The sequence below is a fragment of the Muntiacus reevesi genome, chromosome 1, assembly GCF_963930625.1.
Source record: "Muntiacus reevesi chromosome 1, mMunRee1.1, whole genome shotgun sequence".
Taxonomy (NCBI): domain Eukaryota; kingdom Metazoa; phylum Chordata; class Mammalia; order Artiodactyla; family Cervidae; genus Muntiacus; species Muntiacus reevesi.
The window spans coordinates 34,150,739-34,177,889 of NC_089249.1; the positions used below are offsets into that span (position 1 = coordinate 34,150,739).

Below are 27,151 nucleotides of genomic sequence, written 5' to 3' on the forward strand. Positions count from 1 at the left end.
AGTTTAGCTGAAGAAAGTTAGATGAAGATTAATGCAGCCAAGAATTCATCGCTGTTAGGAAGAGGTATGTGACCATGGGAATGGAAGTCTCCAGGAGTCCTTGGAAGTTATAGGAAGGTTAAATGCATCATTACAGTGTAGGCTGGGTACAGGCTACTGCGTTTGAATATGAGAAGAAAGGATGCCTTTGAAACTGAATGGAGGGCTTTGGTTATAGAAATGACTACATCATACATGATACCACAGAATATTTATATTATACATTGTCTTCACATTGTAACATCCATATCAATCATCTGTGACACAATTCTAATAATTTTGAGTATATATTTACTATAACATTTATATATATATATATAAAACCAAGAGGCACTTCCAGTAATTCTGGCCAAAAAGGAGCATCATTATAGTGTCTAAGCTAAAAAATAATAAAAATAAATACAATTTATCTAATTTTTTTTCTGTACAGATTCTACTTTTTACAAAACATTTATCAGTCATTAACTAAGTCACTTAACAAATAATTGTAATAGGACAATACAAAGTATTGCTACATATATTAAGTGCAAGATACAGGTGAGAAGACAAGATTTATTTCAACTGCAAAATGATCACCTAAGTTCAATGCCTCATTCTCTTGTTTTTAAAAGTTGATAAATTTGGAAAGTTATTAACAAACATATTCAGGTTGGTCAAGATTGATGAGCATTACATTGTTAAAAATCATCATGTACAAATGACATCCCTTATAGTGTTACTTTGGTAGTTATTTGAAAATATTGCTTTTTAGGAATACTAAATTAAATTAATCCAATACTCTCTGGTTTAAAAATAATATGGAGACAAATACTTGGGACATGCTAATTTGAACTTTCCAATGAAAGTTTTTGTCAGGAAGAGGTAATGACTGATCAGAGCAACTGCCCCACCAAGAATCACAACATATTTTAACACCAAAACCCAAATCAATTTAACCAAACCAGTCAAAACCCAAAATACTCTGAATTAAAGTTCTTTGAGTTGCATATCTTAATATTATTTTAAAAAGTCAGGGAGAGTCCTGTTTTCATTATTTTGCATTGTGAATTTCAGAATATCTGAAAGAGCACCAATTTCATTTTGTGATTTGTATGACAAAAAAACCTGTAGGAAGAAATATAAGGGGGTAATTGGAATTAGAGATAATTTATTTCCAGTGCTTGTCAACTAACACACTATTCTTGTTGAAATAGAAATGGTATGCATTCTTCTGTGAGAATGTATTAGGAAATGAAATGACATTCATAAATGGCAAAAACTGCACCAGTTAAGCAAATATAGCAAAATATCCCATGCACATATTTTACAGAGTATTAAAATAGTGATTTTTTTTAAAACTAATTAACAAATATATACTTAACGTCAAGCCATTGAAACTCCACTGACAGGTGATAAATAGGTATGTCAGGGTTGTTATTTAAAGATAGAAATACTGTAGTACTGGATTATGCTTATACATAGCTAAAATGAAATATCTGGTATAATATGCATTTTTGAGTCATAAATATGATCAATTTTCAAAAGAAAAGTGATGGAAAATTCTATCAACTAACAACTGATATACACAAAGAAAACATCTTTAGATAATTACTTTCAATTTCACATTAAACTATATGAATATTCTGTTATTATATAGCAAGAAAAATTACTAGAATAAAAAAAAAATCCCTCCCTTCAAAAAGTATTCAAGCAGCTAAGGGCTAGTTCACATTGTAAAATGCGTGTGTAAGTGCTAGTTGTGAAAGGAAGTCAGGGTTGAAATATGGATCCATTAAGTCCCTTTGCTCTAGAGTAACTAAGAACTAAATTGGTTTGCCACAAAAAAGATGGAGAGGGGTCCTGGGATGAGCCTTCAAGTTTTATGCAGTGTTCACTCCCAATCCACTGCTTTTTTTTTTTTTTCGTTTTGGTTTTCAGTACCATTGGGCTGCAAGATGAAACTAGGTGTGGTGCATTAAAATGAGGTGAAAGTACTCTTTCTCCTTATCATGGGAGAAGAGAATTTCTGATGGATTTTTCCTGTGCAAACTTTGAGTTAGACAAGTAAAATTGGAAATAAGTTTTACTTTTCCCCTATAATTTGACCTTTTTTGGTCAAAGAATTTGTGTGTTTCATCTGAAATGGGTATTCCTACTGACACCAAAATTTTAAAGCATTTATGCTTTAAAAATATTTTTTAAATTACTTTTATATTTGTGAATTTCAAATTTTAACCTACCATTTGATCAGTCTTGGCAGATGAATGTAGTGTGTGTGGTTTATTGATTGGTCAGTGCTTGCTCTGTGAAAGATTAGTAAGATTTAATTTTTCTCAGTAATGAAGATAAGTATTTGGGTTCTTAACTGTGTTAGAATTTAGTGAAATACAATCTACATTGGTAAATCATTTATCTTAAAACTAGGACTTCCCTCCTAGCTCAGTTGGTAAATAATCTGCCTGCAGCGCAGAAGACCCTGGTTCGATCCCTGGGTCAGGAAGGTCCCCTGGAGAAGGAAATGGCAATCCACTCCAGTATCCTTGCCTGGAAAACCCCATGTACAGAGGAGCCTGGTGGGCTGCAGTCCATGGGGTCGCAGAGTTGGGCACGCCTGAGTGACTAACATTTATCTTAAAACAACCTAAACCACGACAAGTTGCTAGATAATGCATTTCTCTTTCTTGGGATAATTCAGACTCTATACCCTAAATCTAATTAAATTATGGGAACTAAATTTATTTTTATCTATTTCATGTGTTTATTAGACTCTTCATAAAATATTTTCCTCCCTGAGGCATACAGGGTATTAGAAAAAGAATTAAATATTTTTTTCTAGTTTTCTGTTACATAATAGTAGTTCTGATTATATCAAAACATTTAGCATCTCTACACTATGAAATATCATTTTGTGGGTTTCATTTTAATTGATTAGAAGTGTTAAAGGCTTTGTTTCAAATACTGAAATTTAATATTCTTGATGGTATGTATGATGATTTAATATTATTCTCTTTGAAACATTTTTTGTTTAAATTATGTGCATGATTAAAGAATCACTTCTTAATGTGAAACAATTGAGAAAATTTGTCTGAACGTGGACATATTCAGTATTCTTATCAATAATAAGGCCTGCCTTTTCTTCTTTGCTCCACAACTCCTCAGGGACGTAGAAATCCATGATAGCAATGCCTATCAATATAATCAACCTTATAAGTATGACAGGGAAAATAACTAGCTGCCTTTAGATGCGGAATTTGGATTCATAAGAGCCCTAAGCACGTGTCAAAATTCTGTATAGTCTTACCATATGGAATATAAAAACAACTTATACCAGATCAGTATTTTTTGGATCATGATATTGAGTTTCACCAACTAAATAATGCCTTAATCTTCAGTTTTCTATATTCAGACATATTTAACAACAAAACGTTCAATTATTTTTTGTCACCATTGTTAACCTGCTGTTAGAATGATTTGATAGTGTGAACATAAAGATCAGTTCAGATGAGGTAAAAGCAGCATCATTTTAACAAATGAAATATGTTACATGGCCGCATAAATTAGCTAACATCTCTGGTGCATAATATAGATTGAAAAACACATCCTTGTTCTTCTCAAGCCATGGCTCACTAGTGAGAAACCACAAATACTTATGCACACCTCAATTTAAATTCATTATCTAATGCACTGCTTATAGTTTGACTCAGTGCTTATAGTTAATTACTTTATCCCCAAATTCACAATAAGAATTTGAGTATTTTCTGGAGGAACAAATGAATATAAGACCTAAAACTGGTATAGTTCCCTCTGATTAGAAATGCTAAGCATAGTTTAATTCCAGAATGTCTGTCACCTAGAATGGCCAATTGTTCTATTTTGGCAGGGGGTAGGGAGTGTGTGGTCATGCAGGGCAGCACGTGGGATCTTTCTTTGCCGACCAGGGAATGAATCCACACCATGCCCCCCTGCATTGGAAGCATGGGGTCTTAACCACTGGATCACCAGGAAAGACCCTGGTCTCCTAGAGTTCCATTTGTGTGGACAGACAGTATCAGCAAGCTCATGCTTTTATTTCATAGAGAAATCATGAGAGAAATGAATGACCTAGAACAATGGTTATGCAGTATTCTGCTACATATTAGGACAGAAGGCAGATGAAAGGAATTCAGCTTGGTCTGAGAGTATATAGACATTGTAGTACTCAGATATCGGGAAGTGAGCTATTAGCATTAGAAATTTTATTGATTTTTTTTTCTCCACATTCACTAGCTGATTATTATATGGAGAATTATATTCACTCTAGACTATGAAAGTGTACAGACTCTGTTTTACTGGAGTCTTCTGCCAGTTTGAAAAACGGAAAAATATTAAGCAGGAATCAGACTTAGAATGGAAGAGTAGGATTATAAGACCCTTATTGTGGTTTTCACTATTATTTTAGAAATTTTGTAAATGACAAGGACAGTGGAGATCCCTATAATAACATGAAAGCATCCAAGATACCTCCTAAAGCAGAAAAGTTTTTTTTTTGACTCATCATTTGCTAGTTGTCCATAACACAAATAGTTCACGTTTGTAAAGCACTTGTTTCAAACTTTAGACTTTATTTACAATGATAATTTTCATATCTTTATTACTTAGAAAATAATTTATATTTTTTCATCATTTAAACAAAGAATAGGCCTGAGTCTCATGCCTTTTGCACAGCTTTTACCTTCAGTGAAAGTTCTCTGGGAAGGTGACAGGGACACTGCAAATCTTTGAGAGGCAAGGGCGTGAGGAAATGGCAATACAGACACGCAATGAGCCTACTTGACATACAATGCCTTATCTTTAGTTTTACTGGGACTGCAATGGTTAGGATTTGTTCTGGAATTCCATCAAAACAGAATAGACATAATGGGGATTTTTGGGTTTAGAAAGTAGATATTTTCTTAAACATAATATGAGGAAATTCCTTCACTTCTCAGATGAAGACCAACATAGATAAATCCCTATACAGAGCTACTGTCTTCATTTTCGACTAAGAGCAAAACTTATGTAAATTACAAAAACCAAATTATAGTTTTAAAATATGCTAACATGGCGTTTTCACTAAGAAAACAATATATCCTCAGGGTTGGCTTAGATTGATAACCAGAAAGACATTCTATCAGCATGCAGGAAATGATATTGGTGACATTCAGTATACCTGGTCTTTTACTGAACAGAGAGCAACCACAAACATCAAGGTCACCAATTCCTACTTTTCCTACCAATAACTTCATGGCTGTCCATACAATTCTCCTTCTCCGTAAGAGGGCTAGACATTCCTTCCTTTGTAAGACCTGAGTTTATCTAATGGCACCTATAATTAGGCTCATATAAAAATGTAGTAAATCGCAACAAATACACTGGCACCACAGGAAGTAAGCTTTGGAGTGGAAGGGAGCACTGCAATATTGCTGTTGCCAAGGACAGGGAGACCATCACTAGCAGAAAGTATCTTTTCACGGCCCTCGGCATCCTTTGGGATGTAGGTGGGGGGTGTATGAAAGTCACACACTTGATGAATCTCCATTCCCTTTTTTGAACTGACTTTTAGCTTTAACACATGGGCAATTTATCTTGAAAGAACAAATGGTTAATCTGCCTGGACTGATGAGCACATTTCTGGAATGAAGAGGTTCTCACTGCTTTGGCTATCATTATTTCACGTACTTCAAACAAAGGAAAATCAGGCCACGTGCTTAGACTTCTACTCTGGCAGCCAAGTTGGCTCCTACTTGGGGTTACCGAGCTTTGATGAAACCACCAATACATGGTAATGGATTCAGAAGTATTTTACTGCCGTTCAACCTCCTCAGCACCTATTTCCTTCCCTTTACTTTTATATTTATGGCATTTGGAGTGGGGGAAAAGATTAGCTTTGTTAAGTAATTAGATACAAGAGGTATGGGAATATAAGTGCTTTTCTAAATCCTTCTGTTATTTGCAACGAAAGGAAAATAGTTAAATTTGCTTGGCAAATGTATTTGACTCACAGCAAGTTTTGCAAACATAGGGACAGACAGGCAATACAAGGGGGAAAAAAAAATTCAGTAAGTCCTAAATAATGAAGACCTGGTATTAACTGGAAAAAAAATCTCATTTAGGTAGCATCTACATCCATTTGATCATTTTCTTATTTTCCTACTTATTGGGAAAATTGCCTTGAAACTTTATTTTTGAGTGTACTATCTTTGCCTTACTTTAAGAATGCCATGGATTATTGTATAATCATTGTTTTAGAAGGGAAGAGCATCCATTCATCAGAAACAAAGGCATTTCAATGTAAACACTCTTTTCTATGATTTTAGAAGAAATAAAAAGTAGAAGTTACAAGTTAGATTGACTTGAAGCTAAGGTTGTTTAGATGATGAACAGGCTTGACTATAGTACTGTACTGAAGGAAAAGTACTGAAGCAAAAAGTCTTGGGAAGAAAGGGACATTGATTATAAACATTCAGGATTAAGACGGTCTTTTGCTAGGGAGACACGGATCCAAGAGTTACCCGAAGTTACTTACTAGTGAAAAAACGTTGTTTGCAGCATCCTCATTTAATTGGCATAAAATAACTGTATCAGATGATTATTTAAATTAGAACAGGTAGATGAGTGGGTGTTCATAGACCTCATGCAAATGAACCATCACTCTTACTGGGCTTGGAGATAGCTACAATGTATAAAAATGGTGATTAAAATAGAACTTTATAAAATTGTTTCCCTTTTCCCTTTAAAAAAAGTTAACTATCTACAGAAACACAAACAAATCTTTATATTTACATCAAAGTAACTATTAATGACAAATATATAATAATATGAAATAAAATATTGAAAGTGAGTATCAACTTTTTAAATAGAGGTTTGGCTCACAGCATAAACAAGTGTAGATAAACCAAAAATAAACAGAAAAAGACTTTCAATGATAGGCCCAATCCCCCCAAATCCCTCTTGAGTCCTCCCTGCCAAAAGAAACATGACAATGGGCCAGGTTGCAGACATAAGCCACCCCATCACACCCCTCATGGAATACAACAGGGTTGTCTGTGGAACTTTAGCCAACTAAAAGCCAACCTTCAACAGCCGCCAAGAATCAGGCTTTCACTATGTCAATAAATACCAAACCCTAGGTTAAAAAATTTCCCCTTCATCTCTCACCATCTATCCCAGAGTGGGTTTCTGTTTGCCTTCCTTTCTTTTTCTACCACACATTTTGCAGCAAATTAAGACATGGGAGAGCCCAGTGAAGAGTCATTTCCCAGGTCTTCTCTGACTACCTTTTAGAATTCTCACCTGATGAAAAGACCTGACCCCAGCTCCTTCTGAGGTGTTTCTGTGTAAAGAATGCCATCCCCTTCCATGGTGAATTGATCTTAGGTGAATGACAGACATACTCACAAACAGCTCCTATACATTCATTCGGCGACTAGACTGGAAAATGCCTCAGTCTTCCGGGCTTAAGGCTGGTGACGGCAGGAGAACTAGACCTGTGGCCCTGTCCCTCATCCTGCTAATTCCCTCCGTCTGCAAAGGGGCTTCAGCTGAAGCCAAATAGAGGCGGAGACACTCCAGAGCACACTTCATCCTGTTTGTTCACCTGTGCTGAGCTGTCTGCTGCACCCACGCTGTGAACGACCAAAGCCCATTCTCTCCTCAGGTGCACACAAGCGTACATACACCTGAGCATCACTTCTATCTCACACACACGCCTACAATGTTGGCAGGATGTATCAGAATTCAACCAGCGCTCTGGAACTTTCATCCCTCAGGACTAAGAGCAAACGCTCCTCAGTCATAACTTCATTTGCTGTACTGAGGGCTAAGCCGCACAATCTCCTTTGTGATTTGCTTTCCTTCATTTTTTTCCTTTATGATTTATTATATCACAGTGACCACTATATATCTTAATATGAACGTTACTAAATTGTGGGGCCAGGAATCCCAGCTTTCAGAGTGTCTGTGTGTTTGCATGTGTGTCTGTGAGTATGTTTTACATGGATCTACGTGAGAGATTATATACACACACACGTATATACTTCTTCCTTTTAAAAAAAAAATCCTTGGAAGCTGGTGTTACAATGTGAAAGCTTCTCTGAGCAAGAGTTTTTTAAATCCTGTACCTCACTGTAAAAATAAACACATAAAACGCGAAGAATCCCAAAATGCCGTAGCCATTTGCCCATCTTCTTGTATTTCTACAGTGCTGTGTCTAAGTGTTGTGCTGGCTTGAAAAGAGTCTGTGTGACAAGTAACTCTGTTTGGAGACATAGCTCATTCTATCCATTGTCACTGGTTTGGCTTTGGGGCTGGGGTCTCCTCTCCTTTCTGCTTCCCCTTTTCTTCATCTTCTTCCCTGATGGCCTGGATCTGTTCTGAGGGATGCTGCTGGGGGGACTGGTCCTCTATGCCCGCCAACCGCTGCTCCTCCTCAATGACCTTCTTCCACATCTTGTGGTTCTGCAGGAGGTGCTGAGTTATTTGACAGTAGACTTTCCTCCTCTTGAAAATTTTCTTTCCTGAGAAAGCACCAAATTAGACTACTTATTTGTGTGTTAAGTACATGGCAGTTTTTCCATCTTATTCATAGGAGTTAAGTACCAAATGATATGTATACACTTGACATGTGTATCATCATAATTATTTTTGAGGATGGGGAAATAAGAGGAAGGTGGCAAGAAGCATTAATGTATCATTGAGACGTACTGTGAACAGCATTTAACATCTGGTAATATCCAATACAAGGTTCTGTTTGTATCTTGGAATTATTACTCCCACCCCATTCAGGCTCTCAAGATTTCCACCTAGATTATTGGGATAATTTCTTGTCACATCATTCTTTGCTTTGTCAACCAATTCACCTCATAAAAGTTTTTTTTTTAAAGACACTTTTGATAGTACTGTTATGCTTCCTGTGGACTAAAAAAATTAATTTCGAGCTCTTCAAGCAGCGAGCTTTGAGTCCAGTGGGAAGATAGAGAGTAAGCACATAGGGACAATTATACTGAGTTGTACAGTCTTTGAAACATGGCAGGAAGAGAGGGAAATGACTTAGCTGGAAGGATGTTTCATGATGATGGTGGCTTGGACTAGGATGGGGATAATGGAAATGAAGATGCATCGGTAAATGTGAGATATATTTGTGAGGTATAATCAATAGGACTTGGCAACTGTAAGGGAAAAAGGGAGGAATCATAGACAACCCTGAGCTTTATGATGTGAACAGGTGAGTGACAGGATGAAAGGCGAAAGGGGACAACAGATGAGAAGCAGATTTGAGGAGTATGTTGAAGATGGAGGGACTGGCAAATCTCCAAGCAGAGACTGCAGGCAGCTGTTCTTGTCTAAGCAACCAGATTATAATGTGCCTTCTTTTGAGTGATCATTTTAGACACAGGCTGAGAATTTGGAAGATAGGCAAAGATTCTCACGTTGAACTGTAAACTTCTCCATGGACAGAAGTTTTACTAAGTGAATTATGTTCTTTCTAGTTTCTGTTCCATAGTACCAAGTAAATGGTAAAGTGTTGACATAATAAAGTGATAATAAAGGTAAGAAAAAGTGATTCACAGGAAATTCTGATTTAAGACTATATTAAAGAGTTAACAATACAAGTTACCAGGATGATCTGCAAGCAACTTGAGAGTACTTAATGAAATAGTAATGATTTACCATGTATAATCTGGAAGGAAAAAGAAACAAATAGTAACAACAGGCAAAGCCGATGGCTACAAGATATGCAATCAACCAAAATTTTTGTGGAAATGCTGATGATTCCTTCAATAATTTTATTATACATTTTTTTCTTGTACTTTATAAAACGTTAAGATCAACTTTAAAAACAGTTCAGAAAAAGGACATTAAGTTGCTTTTGAACCATAGAGACACATAAGGAAATTAGTTGAATGAATGACAGGGGGAATGGATACAGGTAGCCATAAGCAAGAATTTAAAAAAATTTTCTATATTATATTATTCATGATAAAAATAAGCTTATATTTACCACCTACTAACTGACAAGCAGGGCTTCCCTGGTGGCTCAGTGGTAAAGAATCCCCTGCAATGCAGGAGACGCGGGAGATGTGAGTTTGATCTCTGAGTAAGGAAGATCCCCTGGAGAAGGAAATGGCAACCCACTCCAGTATTCTTGCCTGGGAAACCCCATGGACAGAGGAGCCTGGAGGGCTACAGTCCACGGGGGCCGTAAAGAGTGTAACATGACTTAGCAACTGAGCACAACACACAGGAACTGATAGGCAGTTTTCTGGATGCTATAGAAACAAACACCAATGAGTCTCAGAGTTTGCCTTAAAGGCGCTTACCATCTATAGGAGAGAGGACCTAGAAGACCGAAACTGAAATACGCATGCTACGTTTTATGATAGACCTATAGAGATCAAGAGAGCCTTAATGTTTCCCTCAGGTTCATTAAACTTTAGACAGATTTCTTCCAGACTCTAGGACCCAGATCTCTTTTTTTCTTAAAGCATCTACTTTATACAACTTGTAATTGCAATTTCTTGCTCTGCTCTTAGGTAGTGTAGATAAATTTCCCAGCCTCACTAGTTTGACAACCCAGGAAACTTTTTTCTCAAGAACCTGAAAGCCAATCCTTTGAAATGCAATTTTTCAGAAATACAGGGTCCCTTCCCTCACATCTCCATGGGAGGGAAGGAGCCTAACTTCAATAAGAATCAATTAACAGACACAAGTGGCCGAATCACATGGACCAACTCCCCTCTAAGGTCCTCCGGTACTTTTATCACCACCTCATCCCAGTGTGTAAAAACTCTCCCGCCTCTGTTTCAATCCGTTGAGTCTAACGTCTCTTTCCTATTACAAGAGTCCTGAAGAAAGTCTTCCTTGTTATTTTTAAGAATATGCAGCACAATTTCTCTCTGACACATCAAAATATGGCAACATCAGATACTCAGCCTGTGAGGGAATAGATAAGACTTTCCCCAAAGGATGTGTAAATTATGAGAACGAAATATACTGGGTGAGTAAGCATTCCAGGTAAGTGACAGGCAGATGGCATGGAGTATAATATCACTTTCTTCAATTATAAGATTCTTAACAAGGGAAATAAATAAACTAAAATTTAAAACAATCTCAACTGTTTCTATAGAAACCAATAACATATATGCATCTATTTAATATTTAAAAGTAAACCTTGAAGATTACTCTTCTACCAAAGTTATCTACTCATCTATTTCTACATCGTTTTTATTGCAGTTAAGTTCAGATCAGTTACTGTTGAGAATCTTTACATGTTAACATTCTTTTTAACCTAATCCTTTGAGTCAAGATATTTACAGGTCAATCACTGGCTGAAGGATAGACTTGAATCAGACATAGGACATACTCTACTGCTCAAGGTGATTATTCAATCTGAAAGTTATACACATTCATGGCAGTGAATTCACAGGGAAGAAGCTAACAAAAGCTCGTTTTTTCTCTTTTTCCTTTCAGGGCAGCCCCCATGAGAGCAGCTGTTCTCTTATTAAGGCTGCTCAATGTTAGCAATAAACCTCTCTGGAATTAAACTGAATAAGGTGACGTAGAAGGGAGTTTGTACCAAATAAATTTGCGTAGATTAGAGTCCGCAGGTGGTCTAAAACATGCCTGTATTGGGAGCCAAATTGTTCAGCACTGGAACCTTTTGAAATGAGAACAAAGGTCCTTTCATTGCTCAAATTCTAAATGCAGCTTAGTACTTCATTAGAAACCTCTTAGTTCACTGTAGGAATCTTTCAGATTTAATTATGATGTGGGGGAAAAAGCCGTCTTTCCCTAGGATACCATATTGAAACATTTTATTCTGTATTTCCTGAGAGATCTACAAGTTATGCAGACTGATGAAATTATCAATGCATATTTAATTTACATTTTTTCTGAAATCTAAATTTTAGGATAAATCAAGTTAACCATCTCAGTCATTATGAATCCTGAAATTAAAATTACTAAGAGTCAGTAATAATAGAGTTAAAACTGAGGAAATCTGAGTTTCATTTCTGGTTCTGCAGAAACTATATACACCTTGGGATGTCTGTTAAACTCCTGAGCCCCTGTAGAATTTTGTAAAATGAGGCTGCTGAACTGGGTGGTCACCAATTCCATTTCTAGAATTCCATGTGGCCAAATTTTACTAATGCTGCCATTTTCTTGGCTATAATGGGAAACTTCAAGGGTAATTTTTCAAAAGCTATGGTTATCAAATCATTGTTGATGGTGTCTTAAATTTTAATGTAAGGTGTCCAGTTGACATTTAGAAGCCATTAGTAAACAGAATCCACAGAATTCTCATTCCCGCTTTAGTGAGCACGATTAAAAAAGGGAATGTCAGGAGAGTAACACATTAGAATCTGGGAGTCAGTATGGCCACCCAACTCTACAGAATAGAGACAGAATGAATATTTAGTGTTTGCTACTAAAGCCAATATTGACCGGTTGAGCCTGTTGAATTTCCTAACGTAGGTTCTTTAATTTTTGATGCATAGATTATGTGTGTGTTGTTTCAATGTATTTGAGTTCAAATAGCAATCAGGCAGGGTCCATGGGAACAAAGCTTTTCCAGAGGCTAAGCTGACCACACTTTCCAATAACATTCAGTGGAAAAACTGCCCAGTCCTTAGTCAGACAGCAAATTACCTGGCTCTCTGAGTGATAAAGAAAATCATGCATGTTTACTAAGTGAGAAAATGAATAAATAATCCATGAATCCCATCTTGGCTCCTAACTTTGAATGCCAAGGTCAGCACAGAATTTTTAATAGAAATCTTTTTATAAGCATCAGAGGAATAAAATAAAATTACCTTGAGAATAGAACACTGAAGAAAAACAACATCTGGTTTTCCTCTCATTTTGTATCAACATTAATATATGGGTAAGAACTTAAGCAAAAATCTGACCAAAAACCAAATTTGCTCCTCTTTACCCAGCCTATGGTTAATAATGAGTTCTTTTTCTCTGCTTTTGTGAGCTTACAACAAGGCACTTACATGAGGGTGAAATAGGTTAATAGCCACATTAGACTATCTCTTTACTAGATGGCCAAAATGAACTATGTCATGCATTTTCCTGACTGCTAAAAACAGGAACAGATGATCATGGTGTCTTTCACTGGTAATATTTTTGGGAAGGGCTTCGAAAACTACCAATAGTAAGATCGTGTTTGATGAAGGTAGGTAGAAACTGCACACTCTATTTCCATGAAAACAGGAACAGTATTTGTGCAGTGTCACTATAAAGGTTATGGGTTTTCCTAATTGTCCTTGTCCCCATGGCAGGCGTAACAGCAGAGAATATTTCAAGAGATGAAGAGATCGGAATGGCTGTTTGATACACCGCGAAACCAATGACCAGATGTGACCACTTCTCACCATCCCTACTCTCACTGCCCTGGCCCAATGCCTCAGTCATCTCTCACTTGGATGATTTCAAGAGCCTCTTAACACACTGCCCTGCTTACACCTTTGCTCACCCCAAACTCCAGAAGATTTTCCATGCAATAGTTGAAGCAATCAAGTTAAAACATTAAGTTGAATCAACTAAGTCTTCTGTTCAAAACCTCTGATGGCTTCCCATCTTATTCAGAGAAAAAGCCAAACTCTATTCTGCAGAGCCCTACCTTCTAACCCTCTAACACCTGGGTCCCCACCGTCTCCCCCTGCTGCTCCCCACCCACCTCCTCCACTTCAGCCTCCCAGCCCTCCTGGTGCTTCCTGAGACCCAGCCAAGGCCCACAGCAGAACCTTGTGTGGCTGGCTTTCCTCTCTCCTTGAAATGAGTTGTCCACAGCTATTTCCATGGATCACTCCCTTGCTTCTTTCAAAGTTTTGGTTTTTTTTTTAAATACCTTTCTTATTTAGACCTTGCATGGCTATCTTGTCTATGATTTTAATCTTTCTGTGCAATATTTCATATTCTCTTTAACTCTAGCATTTATCAGCATCTAACATATTATAGATTTACTGATTAGTCTTCCCTAGTGTCTGCTGACCCCATTGGAAACACAAGTCAAAAAGGGCAAGGACTGAATGATTTTTTTTTTTTTTTGGTCTGATTTGTCCGTGGTTCTATGTTAGGTACCTGGAAAAATGCCTGGCACAGAGTAGGTGCTTAATAAACATTTGATGAGTGACTGATTACTACCTCTTACCACTTCAGCATCTCTTCCCAACCAAACCAGTAAAAGCCTATGTTGGTCTAGACGGTACCTGAGATTCCTTTCACTGCTAACTCATTAAGATACTCTGAAAAGTAGACTTTGACTACTTATTATTATTTTTTTTAATTCATGACAGAGAACATACTTTTGTATGAACATGATATTATAATAGATTATATATAATATATATATATATAATATATATTATAATAATCTGTAATTTCCATTATGATGATGATATTTGGGAAGGGGGGAGTATCCATAATCCAGGCAGTAGACGATGTGAGAACTCAACTAGGTAACTCATGAGAAGCATCAACTTTACCAGAACCTAAGTAAGAAAACAATCCTAGGAGAAAGACATTCGAGAAAGATTCTATGACTTACTTGGAGATTCTTTATTTTCACAGGTTTCCTCTTCATTTGGTGCTTCCTCCTCCTCCTCTTCTGGGTCATCCGTGTCTCCTGACTCATCACTGTCTTCCACCCATTTCCCTGGCATGAGTCCTGCTGAATCGTAGGAGTTGCACAGAGGACCCACGATGTGCGAGATGAAGGATTCCTGAAGGTTGGCCAGCTGAGGAGCAGAACGGTCCATGAAGGGGCTTATTGGTAACCCAAGGCTGGCCTCTTCATCACCCTGGAAATAGGAATGTAGCAACATGGTTAACTAGAAAGGTACAAGGAAAGGATAAAGTACAAATTAAGTCACCATTCACCCGGCATCTAAAATGTGCAAATATGCAAGAACCTGGGCATTGATGTGTGAACTCTCTCTGTCCTTGATTGCTAAAAGATTTTACCCAAATTACTGATTCCTGAGTGAGTGAAGTCACTCAGTGGTGTCCGACTCTTTGCGACCCTGTGGACTGTAGCCTAACAGGCTCCTCCGTCCATGGGATTCTTCAGGCAAGAATACTGGAGAGGGTTGCCATTTCCTTCTCCAGGGGATCTTCCTGACCCAGGGATCGAACCTGGGTCTCCCGCATTGCGGGCAAACACTTTAACCCCTGAGCCCCTAGGGAAGCCCATTAAGTTTCCTATAGGACTGCTTTGTTGCTACTTACTCTTTGGTAATCTTGAGGGTTTGCTTTTCGATCAGGGGAGCTACCAGAAGTGGTTTATGTCTCAGTAGATGATCTCTGTCATCACACTAGTCACTGTTCCTTATATTAGAGTGTAAGTTAGAATGTAAAAGCATCTTAAAAGGCAATGCTGGTCATAAATATCTACCAGATAATCTATTCTGTTTGCCTTTTTTTTTGTCTTGTATGCTAGAAAATTTAAAATAACTTATTCCTCAATTAAAGAGTTAAGAGTTTATCCCAATTTTGGGTTGAATTATGTCTTCTGTGATTATAGTTTCTGATATTATTTTTCTATGTTTAATAGTACTACTATGTAAGTGTTTTTATTTTGAACTAATTCATCTTTCAGAAAAAAAATCAGATTGAAAGCCCAAAATTACCTAGCAACATTAATGAAGGAATTATACCAAAATATCATCACTGGTTATGTCTATATATGTAATGGAGTTATTACAAGTTTCTTTTCTTTACATTTTATCTATAGTCAATACTTCAGGACTATCAATTAGTGCCAAGAAAACAGAATCTTTTCTAGAAATTATAAACTTTTTTTTTTTAATGAGTCCTATCTACAATACTCAAAAAAATTATTTCTTTAAATATGTTTGGTGAAAGGTGATTTATCACTTACTAAGGGGCCTCATCTTATTTCTGGATGACATTGGGAATACAAATTTCTTTTTGACATTGACCTAAAATCTATCTCCTTATAACATCCATAGACTGGCTATAGTCGTGTCTGTTTTTAGGGAATTTTTTTTTTAAATCAAATCCTGTGGTATCTTATATAATTTATCTTCTTTAAGCTGTACAACATCATGATACACCTAATCCTAAATTTGTATGTCAGTCTTTTAAGTATCTAAAGAGAGTTATTACCTCTGTTTTTCCTTAGGGTACATATTTGTACTTCTTTCCTGGCCTTTAGGTCACTATTGATGCCTGTCATTTACCCATCTCTACTACCTCGAGATTCCTCTTATAAGAGACGTTTACAGCACCAAACACAAGGTTTCAAGTATGGTTGGGGTAAGGTCATGTGGGGAAGATCCCTTCATGTTCTGTTGGTAATGTGTCAAATAAAATGCTATTTTTATTAGCTTTTTCATGTACTGCTGTTATAAACTGTTAGAAAAGTAAATGAACTTAATTTGATATATATTCATCCATATAAATTTAAACCTAGCTTCTATTATGATAAAACTGATGAGTATTTCAATGGGATTCCTAATTTTTCTGAGGTCATTCCATTATCTTAACACCTTTTCCCATCAAAATACTTAATAACTTTACCTTAAGAGTTTTATGTTTATAGTTAGTTAAGTCGCTCAGTCGTGTCCGACTCTGTGTGACCCCGTGGACTATAGCCCACCAGGCTCCTCTGTCCATGGGATTCTCCAAACAAGAATACTGAAATGGGTTGCCATTTCCTTCTCCAGGGGATCTTCCCAACCCAGGGATCGAACCCAGGTCTCCTGCATTGCAGGCAGACGCTTTAACCTCTGAGCCACCAGGGTTTGGTTCAATTTTTGTCATTTTTTTAAAACTCAGATTAAATTTGGCCAGTGCCTTTTCTCATGGTATCATGAATATAAAATGACTAATCACACTTTTACAGCCTTTGGAAACTTTAGAGCAGGGGTCCCCAACCTCCAGGATCAAATGCTTGATGATCTGAGGTGGAGCACATGAAATAATAATAGAAATAAAGTGCATGATAAATGTAATGTTCTTGAATCATCCTGAAATCAACCCCCCTACCCTATCTGTGGAAAAATGGTCTTCCATGAAACCAGTCTCTGGTGCCCAATAGGTTGGGGATTGCTGCTTTAGGGAATCTATAAGCAGCCTCAATATGGATTAAGAAAAATAGTTAAATTAGTTACCTGTTCATAAAACTCATTGACAATACCCTCCGTCCACTGAAGGTGGAGCTCTTTACTCTTAGCTGGCCCATTGATATCAGCCAACTTTATACACATTTGACAAACCAGTAGACGATCATTTTCATTGGTCCAATCTATTCCAACTTCATCATTCACCTGTTTGAAGGACAAAGTTTAAATGAATGCACAAGTTGAACGGGAAAACAAATCACAGAATTCTGATCACCTTGTTACTATGTATTCTGATCTGTCTACCATGTGCAGATAGGAATACCAAGTAATGAGAAACATCTCAGCTGTTTCAAATAACGTTATTTGGCTTGTATAAACTAGTAGTGAAATAGCTCACCTAAAAAAATAATAACAAATGATGGATCATTATGGAATTTAAAATAATTGCTATTTAATACTAGCATGTATTATAAATTACTATTAAAATACTGTAGCTACAAATAATAAGAAAATTTCTTGAGTTACTATTTGAGCATTTATTATATGTTTGATGTATTAAATTCTGCTTCAGGTTTTTGACCTTTACTACTACAAGGTAATTAGTATTCCACAGAGATGAGAGAAAAAAAAAAAAAAAACAAAATCACAATGATAGTTAGAATTCTATTATTCTTCTGCTGTACAAGGTATAATATATACCGACAGGACCTCAATATATTAGGTTTCCAGGTTGGGCCCAATGCCTAAATAACTGCTTCTGGTTTAACACTGCATTGCATTTCATTTTCACATTCCACATGTATGAGGTGGCAGCAATGAGTTTTGTTTAACACTCTCATTCCATGACATCTTTTAATGTGGCCAGAAAATGAGGACTGGTACAAATCTAGTTACCTTGGCATTAAATTTGGCAACAAAGTCGAAGTGCTTCTTCAGGTCAGTGGCCAAAATTGCTTCAATGACAAGGAAACGGAAATGCTTAAATTCCACGTGGTCAAGGTTAACTAAGAAGTTATAATCTGGCCGGGACATGAAAAGGTTCCATGCGGCAGCCGCGTGATGATTCTCCAGGACTGAGCGATCATTGTAGAGCACCGCCTAGGCAAAGATGAGAGTCAGGAGTTCAGCTTTTTAAATTAGAAACAAAAGTAAATGAGAATATGCAAAACATTTGGAATCATCTTTTATCATAGAACATATAAATGCAACGTTGTGACAGCTAGTTATTAAGAATTACTTATTACTGTACATTGTTTACTTTTCTTGGTTATTTTTTCTTTTTTTGGTAAGATAAAGTTCATTTCCTTGAAATTTTATTTCAAATTCTTGTAAGTGAAGGGTGGAGACTTAGCTTATTTCAGATTACTCTTTTTTCAAAACACAGGAATTTAACCATAAAATATGCAAATATATTAATATCCCTAAGAGGTAACTCAGTTATTGCCCACATCTAAAATAAGAATGACTTTCTTTTAATTAAACACATGTAACTAATAAAGAGGGATGATATCCCTGAGAAGCTCATAATTCAAAATATTCTTACCTCACAACCAGTCATAGGAAATATTACCCTCTGTCTAGTAATTGAAAGTATATAGTAAATATCTACTTGTTTGAATAACGCTGAGGGAAGCTGTGAAGGAAAAGAAAGTTGCCTAAAAAAATGCCTGAAGTCTAGTGTGGCAGATTGATGATGGAAGGAAAAAAAGGTATAATGACAAAAAGGAAAGACCAAGCACATGAAAATTAATATTGAGGTAAATGAAAATTCATGGACACATAGGAAAACTGAATGGTAAAATGTGCTGGTCAAAGGATATGCTTATATTTAGGGAAAATATATAGTGTATGGAGGAAACAGTGAAAGAAATGTAAGTAGTCAGAAAAAAATCAGGATATTTGTGCTGTATACAGATGAAAGGAAAATTACTTAAAGGAAATTAATTTTAATTAACTAAAGGAACACTCTAGGCTAGTCTATAAGAGAGAGCGTGGAAACAGATAAAAATAGATGAGAAGAGAGTAAAAGACAAAAAGCAAACATGACAAAAAAGAGTAATGGATCAGATTAGTCTCTAGAGCCTTTAGAAAGAAAAATAAGATCATGGGATCTTTAGTAAAATAGGTCCATCCATTTGATTAAACCAAAGTTTAATTATATAGATGGAGATTCCTAAATACTTAGTGATTGCTATTTGACTTAAATTTAAGCACATGACCAGAGGAACTTCTTTAAAGTTGCTGTTTTTGAACTTATTGTTTTTGTCAGGTAAAAAATTTACCTTGAATAAAATAAATCAATCTTTAATTCTTCCTAAACAATAAAGATGCCATAAGAATGATATTTGTTATAATGCATCTCAAAGGAACTGCATTTATATCCAAAGAAGCCTCTAATTCTTAAAGAACCGAGAAAGATTTGGTTCTCCAATCTTTTCAGAAAGAAAACTTTCATATAGGTCAGATATTCTTTATTGAGGAAATTGATTAACATGAATTCAAGCAGTTTTTCTTCCTCAAAAGAAAACTGAGAAAGGATCTCCATAGGTGATAAATGTAGACCTATCATTAATAACTTAGAACAAGGCATCATATCTTTTCAAAATGAGCATGGTCTCTAAGAATTTTATCTCAGGTCTAAATATAGTTTGTTCATATTCGCTTGGTCAATTCACTTGGCCTGCTATAAGTCAAATTTATAAAATTAATGTTCTTCAGAGAAACCTCAAAATTGAACTACTTCCCTAGGCAAAATCGAAAGGTTTACCTGAGGGGCGCTCGTTGCAACCAGGAAAGCATTAGTCCTTCCTGGGTGATCATAGTCATGCATGGCTGCAGCCACATACAAGGCCATCAACTCCAAGGCAGGGATATTTCCAGACAAACATCCGTATTTATCATCAGGCACATTATACATTTTTGAGAATACATATCCCATATGGCCATGTGTAAATCCACTGTCAGAATCTGAGAAGAGATGATGAAAATAATATAGCTTTGAAGAAAGTAGTAAACTGATATCAGTTATGCTCACTTCCTTATTTACAAAGCCACTCTTCCGTTCCCATAGTTTACAATGGAGCACAGAGAACTTAATATGTACCTGAATCGCTTGCTGATCCGTGATCATTAATCACAGTTGAGAGGCCTGGAATAGGTTGTGTCGTGAGATACCAAACAGCATGCAAGACATCCGTGGCATGGATTCTGTTGTGGTCTGTAACCAATGCAAAGGACAGGCATTCAGCTGTGAACTCTGGGGTCCAAGGACTAAGAGTGCCACCTACTGGACAAACGGTTTAGTCCTCACATTTAAATAACCTGGGTGAAAGACAGCCAAACATTCTAGAACAAATACTCTGTGATTCCTCTTCCATTTCTCTATAATATTCACAGTAACAAGAAAAAAAAAAAAGCTTACAACATTCACACACGCAGATGTCTGAAATGAACTAAATCTGTGTTCAGCATCCACCTAACATAAATTTCACTAAATAACCCAACATATATAAACTCACTGTGCGAATCCACTGCAATGTTTACTCTTGTCCTTATGCCCATGTTCCTGTGTAAAACTATGCAGAGGACTAGAACAAAAGACCCATGATACACTCAACCTAGGTCAGACCAATGGTCCATACCACCCAGTGTTTCATCTCTGATAAACAGCACTCAAATATAACCTGTGAATTGAAAATAGTGTTATTCTTCTGTATCACACTTAAAAATGCAAGAAAATGAGTAATGTTTTTTACATGTATTAATAGATAAAATCCACAAAGCAAATCGAAACCAAAATCGATAATGTTCTCTGATCTAGAAATTCTGGTTTGGGAATAAAGTTCTAGGAAATACAGAAAGAGAAAAAATTAAAACCTCTTTGTACAATAACATAAGGGGCTGAGCCATCCCGAAGTGCATAAATCTACAGGGCAACCAAATCCTCCAGTTAAAATGCCCTTATCATAGGAATGGGGCTCTATTTCTACACATGTGATCTAGCCTCTATGGAACCATGACCAAAGGCCCACTGTGTTCCTGGCTCACCTTCTTTCTCAGTCCATTTTTTCCATGTTTTTCTCTTATCTGGCCCTTCAGAATACTTCACTGATATGGTATGATTTATTCTAGGTATGCTAACTTCATACATTTTATTCCTAATGACCAACCATGGTATGATTTCCTTCTATAAGGTAATAGATGACATCTGTGAATAGCACTCAACAGATGAGGAGAAGCAAAACAGAGAGAACAAGCAGAATCATAATGAAAATTTGAGAGGAACACCTGTTCTCCGATCAGGGAAGAAAACAGAAATTAGGACACCTGTGGTGTTGGCGGCACACAGGAGCACGTAGGAAGATGGTGTGTGTTTTCCTACATGTCTGGCAACTTTAAGTGAAGACACATAGGTAAATCTTGGGTAAAAACTCCAGAAACTCAGTGAAGGGTTCAGGGAGGTCTTGAGAGGATGTTTTCAGAAGAGCTTTGAGAAGCAGACCTCCTAGGTTCTGGAGCGGTAAACAGCAAACCTTGTTCACTGTATCATTGCCAAAGGTGAACACTGATATTACCTAGTCTCCAAAGAACACTTCTATTCAAACTGGGGTCTCTGTCTCCATGTATGGACTATCACAAATGATTTAAGACAATTACATTTAAAATCTATATCTGTGCCAGTGTACAAAGTTGATCATGCTACAAGTCTCAGGGTCTAGGACATACCTATCTCTGCTCTGACATTTATTACCTGTGTTACTGAGTCATTTAAAACATTGTCTCATTTCATTATCTTAAAACCATGTAGACAATAATAGTGCCTATTTCATACTACAACTTTGAGAATTACAGAAGGGGACTTATTTTAAAGTGGCTGCTATATAGTAAGCTTGTGATTGATGTAAATATCATTCACGTAAAATACATGATGAAATGGTTGGATGGAATCACCGACTTCACGGACATGAGTTTGAGCAAGTTCCGGGAGTTGGTGATAAACAGGGAGGCCTGGCTTGCTTGCAGTCCACGGGGTCACAGAGAGTCATATACGACTGAGTGACTTTGTGGAACTGAACTGAAAATACATGATTGCTTTTACAATGCAATGATGAGTTAGTGCAGATTACCAGTTTCCTTTCAAAAATCAATGCTGGACTTGTAAAAATAGAATTGAAGAGCTAAAATAAAAGCTAAGCTAAGCCATGGAGGAGGGAGAAGGCAGTGATGACCCACCAGAAGAACATGCAACCTGGTCAGAGGGGTTCCGGGGCTATGTTGGAAGAGAGTTTCTGGGTTAAGTTCTTTACTCTTCCCTTGTGACAAGCTGGGGAAATTACTGTGTGATGTAACTACCATTACTACTACAAGTCAGAGAAACCTGGGCCTGCACCCAGCATTACAAGGTGGGTGGAAGCGGTATCAGGGTATTGACTGTGTCTCTTTGGGGTGAAAAATAGACAATACCAAGTCAGGTGAGCTTGTAGCTCTTGAGTTATACTGCTTCCTGGCCTGTCCTGCATCCCAAGGTCCAAGTCCGGAAGGCTTTATAGGGTGTGTGTGTGTGTGTGTGTGTGTGTGTGTGTGTAGACCCAGGTTTGATCTCTGGGTCAGGAAGATCCCCTGGAAAAGAAAATGACAACTCACTCCAGTATTTTGGCTTAGAGAATTCAGTGGACAGGAAAGCCTGGTGGGCTTCAGTCTATGGGGTCTCAAGAGTCAGACATGACTGAGCAACTAACACCTAACTTAGTTTATAATCATTTTAAGTAGATACACGTATATGTATAACTGAACCACTTCGCTGTACATCTGAAATTGACACATTGCTAATTGATTCTACTCCAACATAAAATAAGAGTTAAAAATTTTTTTCTATGTCTGTTTTGCTTTTTAGAGATTAACATCATCTTGATTTAAAAACTAGGTATAAGAGTATATGGGGGAAAAAACCCTCCTTTTGCTTTTGAGTGTAGGTTCACAAGTGCTAAAGAAAACAATAGCTAAAAAAACCTAACTCCTTTAATATATATAGCATATATTTATATAGCTACAGTTATGCAGGTGTAACTCTAAAAGGATTACATTGTCACTATCACTTAAGCAGGATGGAAAAATTATCTGCCTTTAAGAAGTCATTAAGATATTTATTAAACACATACTCAAACCTACTATGAGAAAATATTGTGCCGAATGCTGGTGGCACTGTTGTTCTTGCCATTAATTCTCTGGGGACCAACTCAGGTGTAAAGACACCTGAGTCAACATAGAGGATTGAGAAGTTTCTATAAGACAGACAAATATGCTCAAAGACTGCTCTTCTTTTTTGACCTTGATAGGCAACTGACAGAGCTGAGGAATAAAATCAGAGCGATCCTTATTTTATCATTATTATTCTCATCCTCTTCATTCATCTCTGCATTTTGGACAAATCTCTTAATAATTCTCTCACCCACCTGGCAAACACCCACCCCCCACCCCCGCCTCTTGGACAACACATAAACACACGTGCACATCCTAATAACATCACCCGCCTTCCCCTTTCCCAGAACCTGCCTAACCCCTCTTCTGTCTAAATAGACTTGTTTTCTCTTTTTCTCCTTTTCCTCAAGCACAGGGTTGAAATAAGCTGCTATGGAAGACTGAGGTTGCATATAAAATTTATAGGTTTTTTAGAACTCAATTTACAGATTTTCTATTTAAAGTTCTCTATGCTCCTATTCACCAATGAATGAAGCAAAGTACTAGAGAATAGAAATTAGACTTGAAACACTCTTTTCCCCACCTTTGAAAAGGAGCTAATGGCGTAACAGTTCTGCCCTTCTAGCTTGTTCCATGGCACCTCAGGGTCTACCTTTAAAATCGGTGGGCACATCACATACAGCTTAATCAAACTGAGCTAAACAAAGGTCGTGCTGTCTCCGCTGTCACGCTGACTCTGGGTCACCCCATGGATGGTAGCCCGCCAGGGGACCTTCCCAGCCCAGGGATCTAACCTGCAGTCACTTCACGTCTCCTGTTCTGGCAGGTGGGTCCTTTAGCAAAGGTTCTGGGCATAAATTTATAAGCTTTCATACTTTCCCTCTTCTCTTGGCAATTGCTAAAAAGTGTAATTAAAACTGTAGTAAAATTTAGTTTCTAACAGTTTAGCTCATTGTCATATTAAGGCTAATCTAGCCCTATTTTGGTTACCTTTAGGCTTTTTTTGTTTAGTTAAGGGTTTATACAGAGACATTAGAGACAGTTCTCTAGGAATAAATGTTAAATTTTTGCACATGTTAATTTTAAATAATGATAAGTACAGCTTTTAATAAATATCCATCTTGGTCTAAATTTATAACCTTATAACATGCACGGTATTATGATTTAAAAGTGATCATGAATTAAGTTAAAACTTTTCTGTGAGAAGATGTAAATAAATTCCCTTTCATGTCTAACAGAACAAGCAAAGATATAACAAATTCTTTTCACATGGAATGAAGAACCTGGTATTTCAGGAAAAATATCTGGTTACTTGCAGTATATAAATAGGTAATAATAAAATTTAGAATCTGCAAACTTTTTACACTTAAATAAATACTGGTCAACTTTATGAGTTAATGGAATACTATCTAGAGAAAAGTTGAAAGATAGAGACTTGAACTCAGTGGAACCTGGCAATAGCTGATTATATTATATGAAAATTTAATATTAGTGTTATTTATAAACTTAAATTTAATTCATCAATTAATATTACTTGTAAATTTAGTCTGATGACTAACTATTGTTTAGTGTTTGCAGTGGCTTCCTTTTGGTAAAAGCTTATTTATGTAATTCCTTAAGCTTCAAGAAATCACTAACACTTAGGTCAATCCCTGGCATTCAACCAGAGTAGCCCTGGGAAAAATGGTATTAAAAAAAGCAAGGCTTATCTTAAGATCCTTTCAAACTACCCTTTTTTCATATCTCTCTCTCCACTTCCATGGCCCCATCTGCCAGACTTTCCCACGGCACCCAGAGCGCTTAAATTCCCCTCTCTACCCCACCGTCCTATTTTGTCTGCATTTAGTCCCGTATTCTCCCACAAATATCATTTGTAGATTTAATCTTGATTCTCCTTTTCTACCACACAACTTGTAAATTCAATAACTCATTCCTCTTTTCTATCACACATCAACTGTGAATTTTTATCTTAACGTAGCATGTGATGGCATTTTCAAAACCAGCATCTTAATAATGGATCACTTGGTTAATGCACTACCCCACCCCTTCTGAACACACTTGTTCTAATCTCCATTCAGCTTTTACTTAAGCTCTCTGCTACTAGAAATAGACATGAGTTCTGGGGTTCCAAAGTTCAAAGTAGGTAAAAGCAAATTTAGAAACTTAAAAGTTAAAATGTGATTTAAGTAACACAAGCTCTAGTCAACATATTTAGCTATTTTTTTCTTTCTATGTGTTTATTTCTAAAGTTCCATGTGATTTCTGTATACTTCTGATTAGATTTACAGCCATTTCTCCAGTTTCATATATTTTGTAGCATGTAGGACAATGCTACTTACATGTTCTGATGATATGGAAATGCCACATATTGAAAATTTACTATCTCTTCTGTGTTCCAGTTCCTCATGATTACAAAGGACAGATTTGTTCTCGCAATATTCAAAGTTCATAAGCTTGAACCCTTGGTTGTGTCTTATCCTTTGGTCTTCACATTTTATCTTGATTTTTTAAAAAGTTCCTAACAATTTCTCCACAACCACTTCCAGTTGCCTTTTCTTTTTCTGTTTTATTCACTAGACCATCATCTTCCTGTCCCTCTATTCCCAGCTAGCCTTATCTTGTACTGAAAAACTTTAATTGTGAGTTAACTTGGCAGATGCTAGAGCAAAGGTTGAGAATTCTACCCAGTAAGAGGAGTATGTTATAAAATGAGCAATAAATTAACATGTATTTATTTAGTACACACTTAAATTGGAGTTACTTATGTGCAAGGTACTATTATTACCCTTTAACAATTATTACATTACTTTATCCTTGCAACAATCCTGTGAAGTAGTTATTATTATATCCATTTTACAGATTAAGAAATGAGGCATTTAGAGGTTAATTAAGACCAGGGTGTCCTATAGCTGATTTGTAAAGGGACCAGGATGCTAACATAAACTACTATCTCCTAATCACTACACCAGGTGACCATATAGGATGCTTACAATGTGTAATTCTGTGCTAGCTCTCAATTCAATGTCCCATTACCCATAGCAAATTTAATGGATTTCAAAAGTATTAATTCTTCTACTTACAAGGAATTTCCCTGTAGCCAGTCTCCAAAGCATGAAAGTAATTCATGAATTCCCTAACTGGAATTTTAAAAGCTTCAAAGAGGCCCATGTCTTCAAAAAGTCTGTATGATACCTGTAAAAGTAAAAGTCAAGGTCTTACAAAACATCCCTTGATGTGTATTAGACATAAAGAGAAAAATGGGGAAAAACCTATACATTCTATCAACCATATTAATGTATTGCCTATAGAAATCCTTACTGGAAACAACAGATCAAATAGATATTGAAGACCTCTATGTCCTAGCCCTATATATAATCTATTTTTAAAGGTAGAGACATAAACCCAAGAAACAGCCAATGAAAAAATCCAGTATATACTAAAGAAATATAACAAGGTACTAAATTGTGTGTGATATCAATAATAAGAGAACGATACTGAGTAAATTGCTAACTGTATAATATATGTGCTAAATAAAGAATGAGAGAAAGCTTTCATCTGGACTAATTTTATAAATTTAAAAAAGCTTTCTAGAGGATAAAGAACTGTGCCTTAATGAAGAATAAGGGAATAGAATTACAAGAAAGAAAAGGTTGTCTTGACTGAAATATATATAGAAAAAAAAATTTGTGGACATGGAAGCAACCTAGATGCCCATCAGCAGATGAATGGATAAGGAAGCTGTGGTACATATACACCATGGAATATCACTCAGCCGTTAAAAAGAATTCATTTGAATCAGTTCTAATGAGATGGATGAAACTGGA

At 36.5% G+C, this 27,151-nt stretch overlaps 1 protein-coding gene across 1 annotated transcript in view; it reads right to left on the reverse strand.

The window, feature by feature from the left end:
- Positions 1-264: 264 nt before the first annotated feature.
- The window catches only part of PDE3A (phosphodiesterase 3A), a 355,000-nt gene continuing 328,113 nt past the window's right edge, over positions 265-27,151 (reverse strand). Inside the window, exons 10-16 of the mRNA XM_065940638.1 lie at positions 26,408-26,519; positions 20,233-20,346; positions 19,897-20,096; positions 18,024-18,227; positions 17,178-17,333; positions 14,591-14,843; positions 265-8,552 (exon numbers count right to left, since the gene is read on the reverse strand). Coding sequence (XP_065796710.1) covers positions 8,323-8,552; positions 14,591-14,843; positions 17,178-17,333; positions 18,024-18,227; positions 19,897-20,096; positions 20,233-20,346; positions 26,408-26,519 — 1,269 coding nt within the window. The 3' untranslated portion in view covers positions 265-8,322. The remainder of the gene's footprint in view (positions 8,553-14,590; positions 14,844-17,177; positions 17,334-18,023; positions 18,228-19,896; positions 20,097-20,232; positions 20,347-26,407; positions 26,520-27,151) is intronic.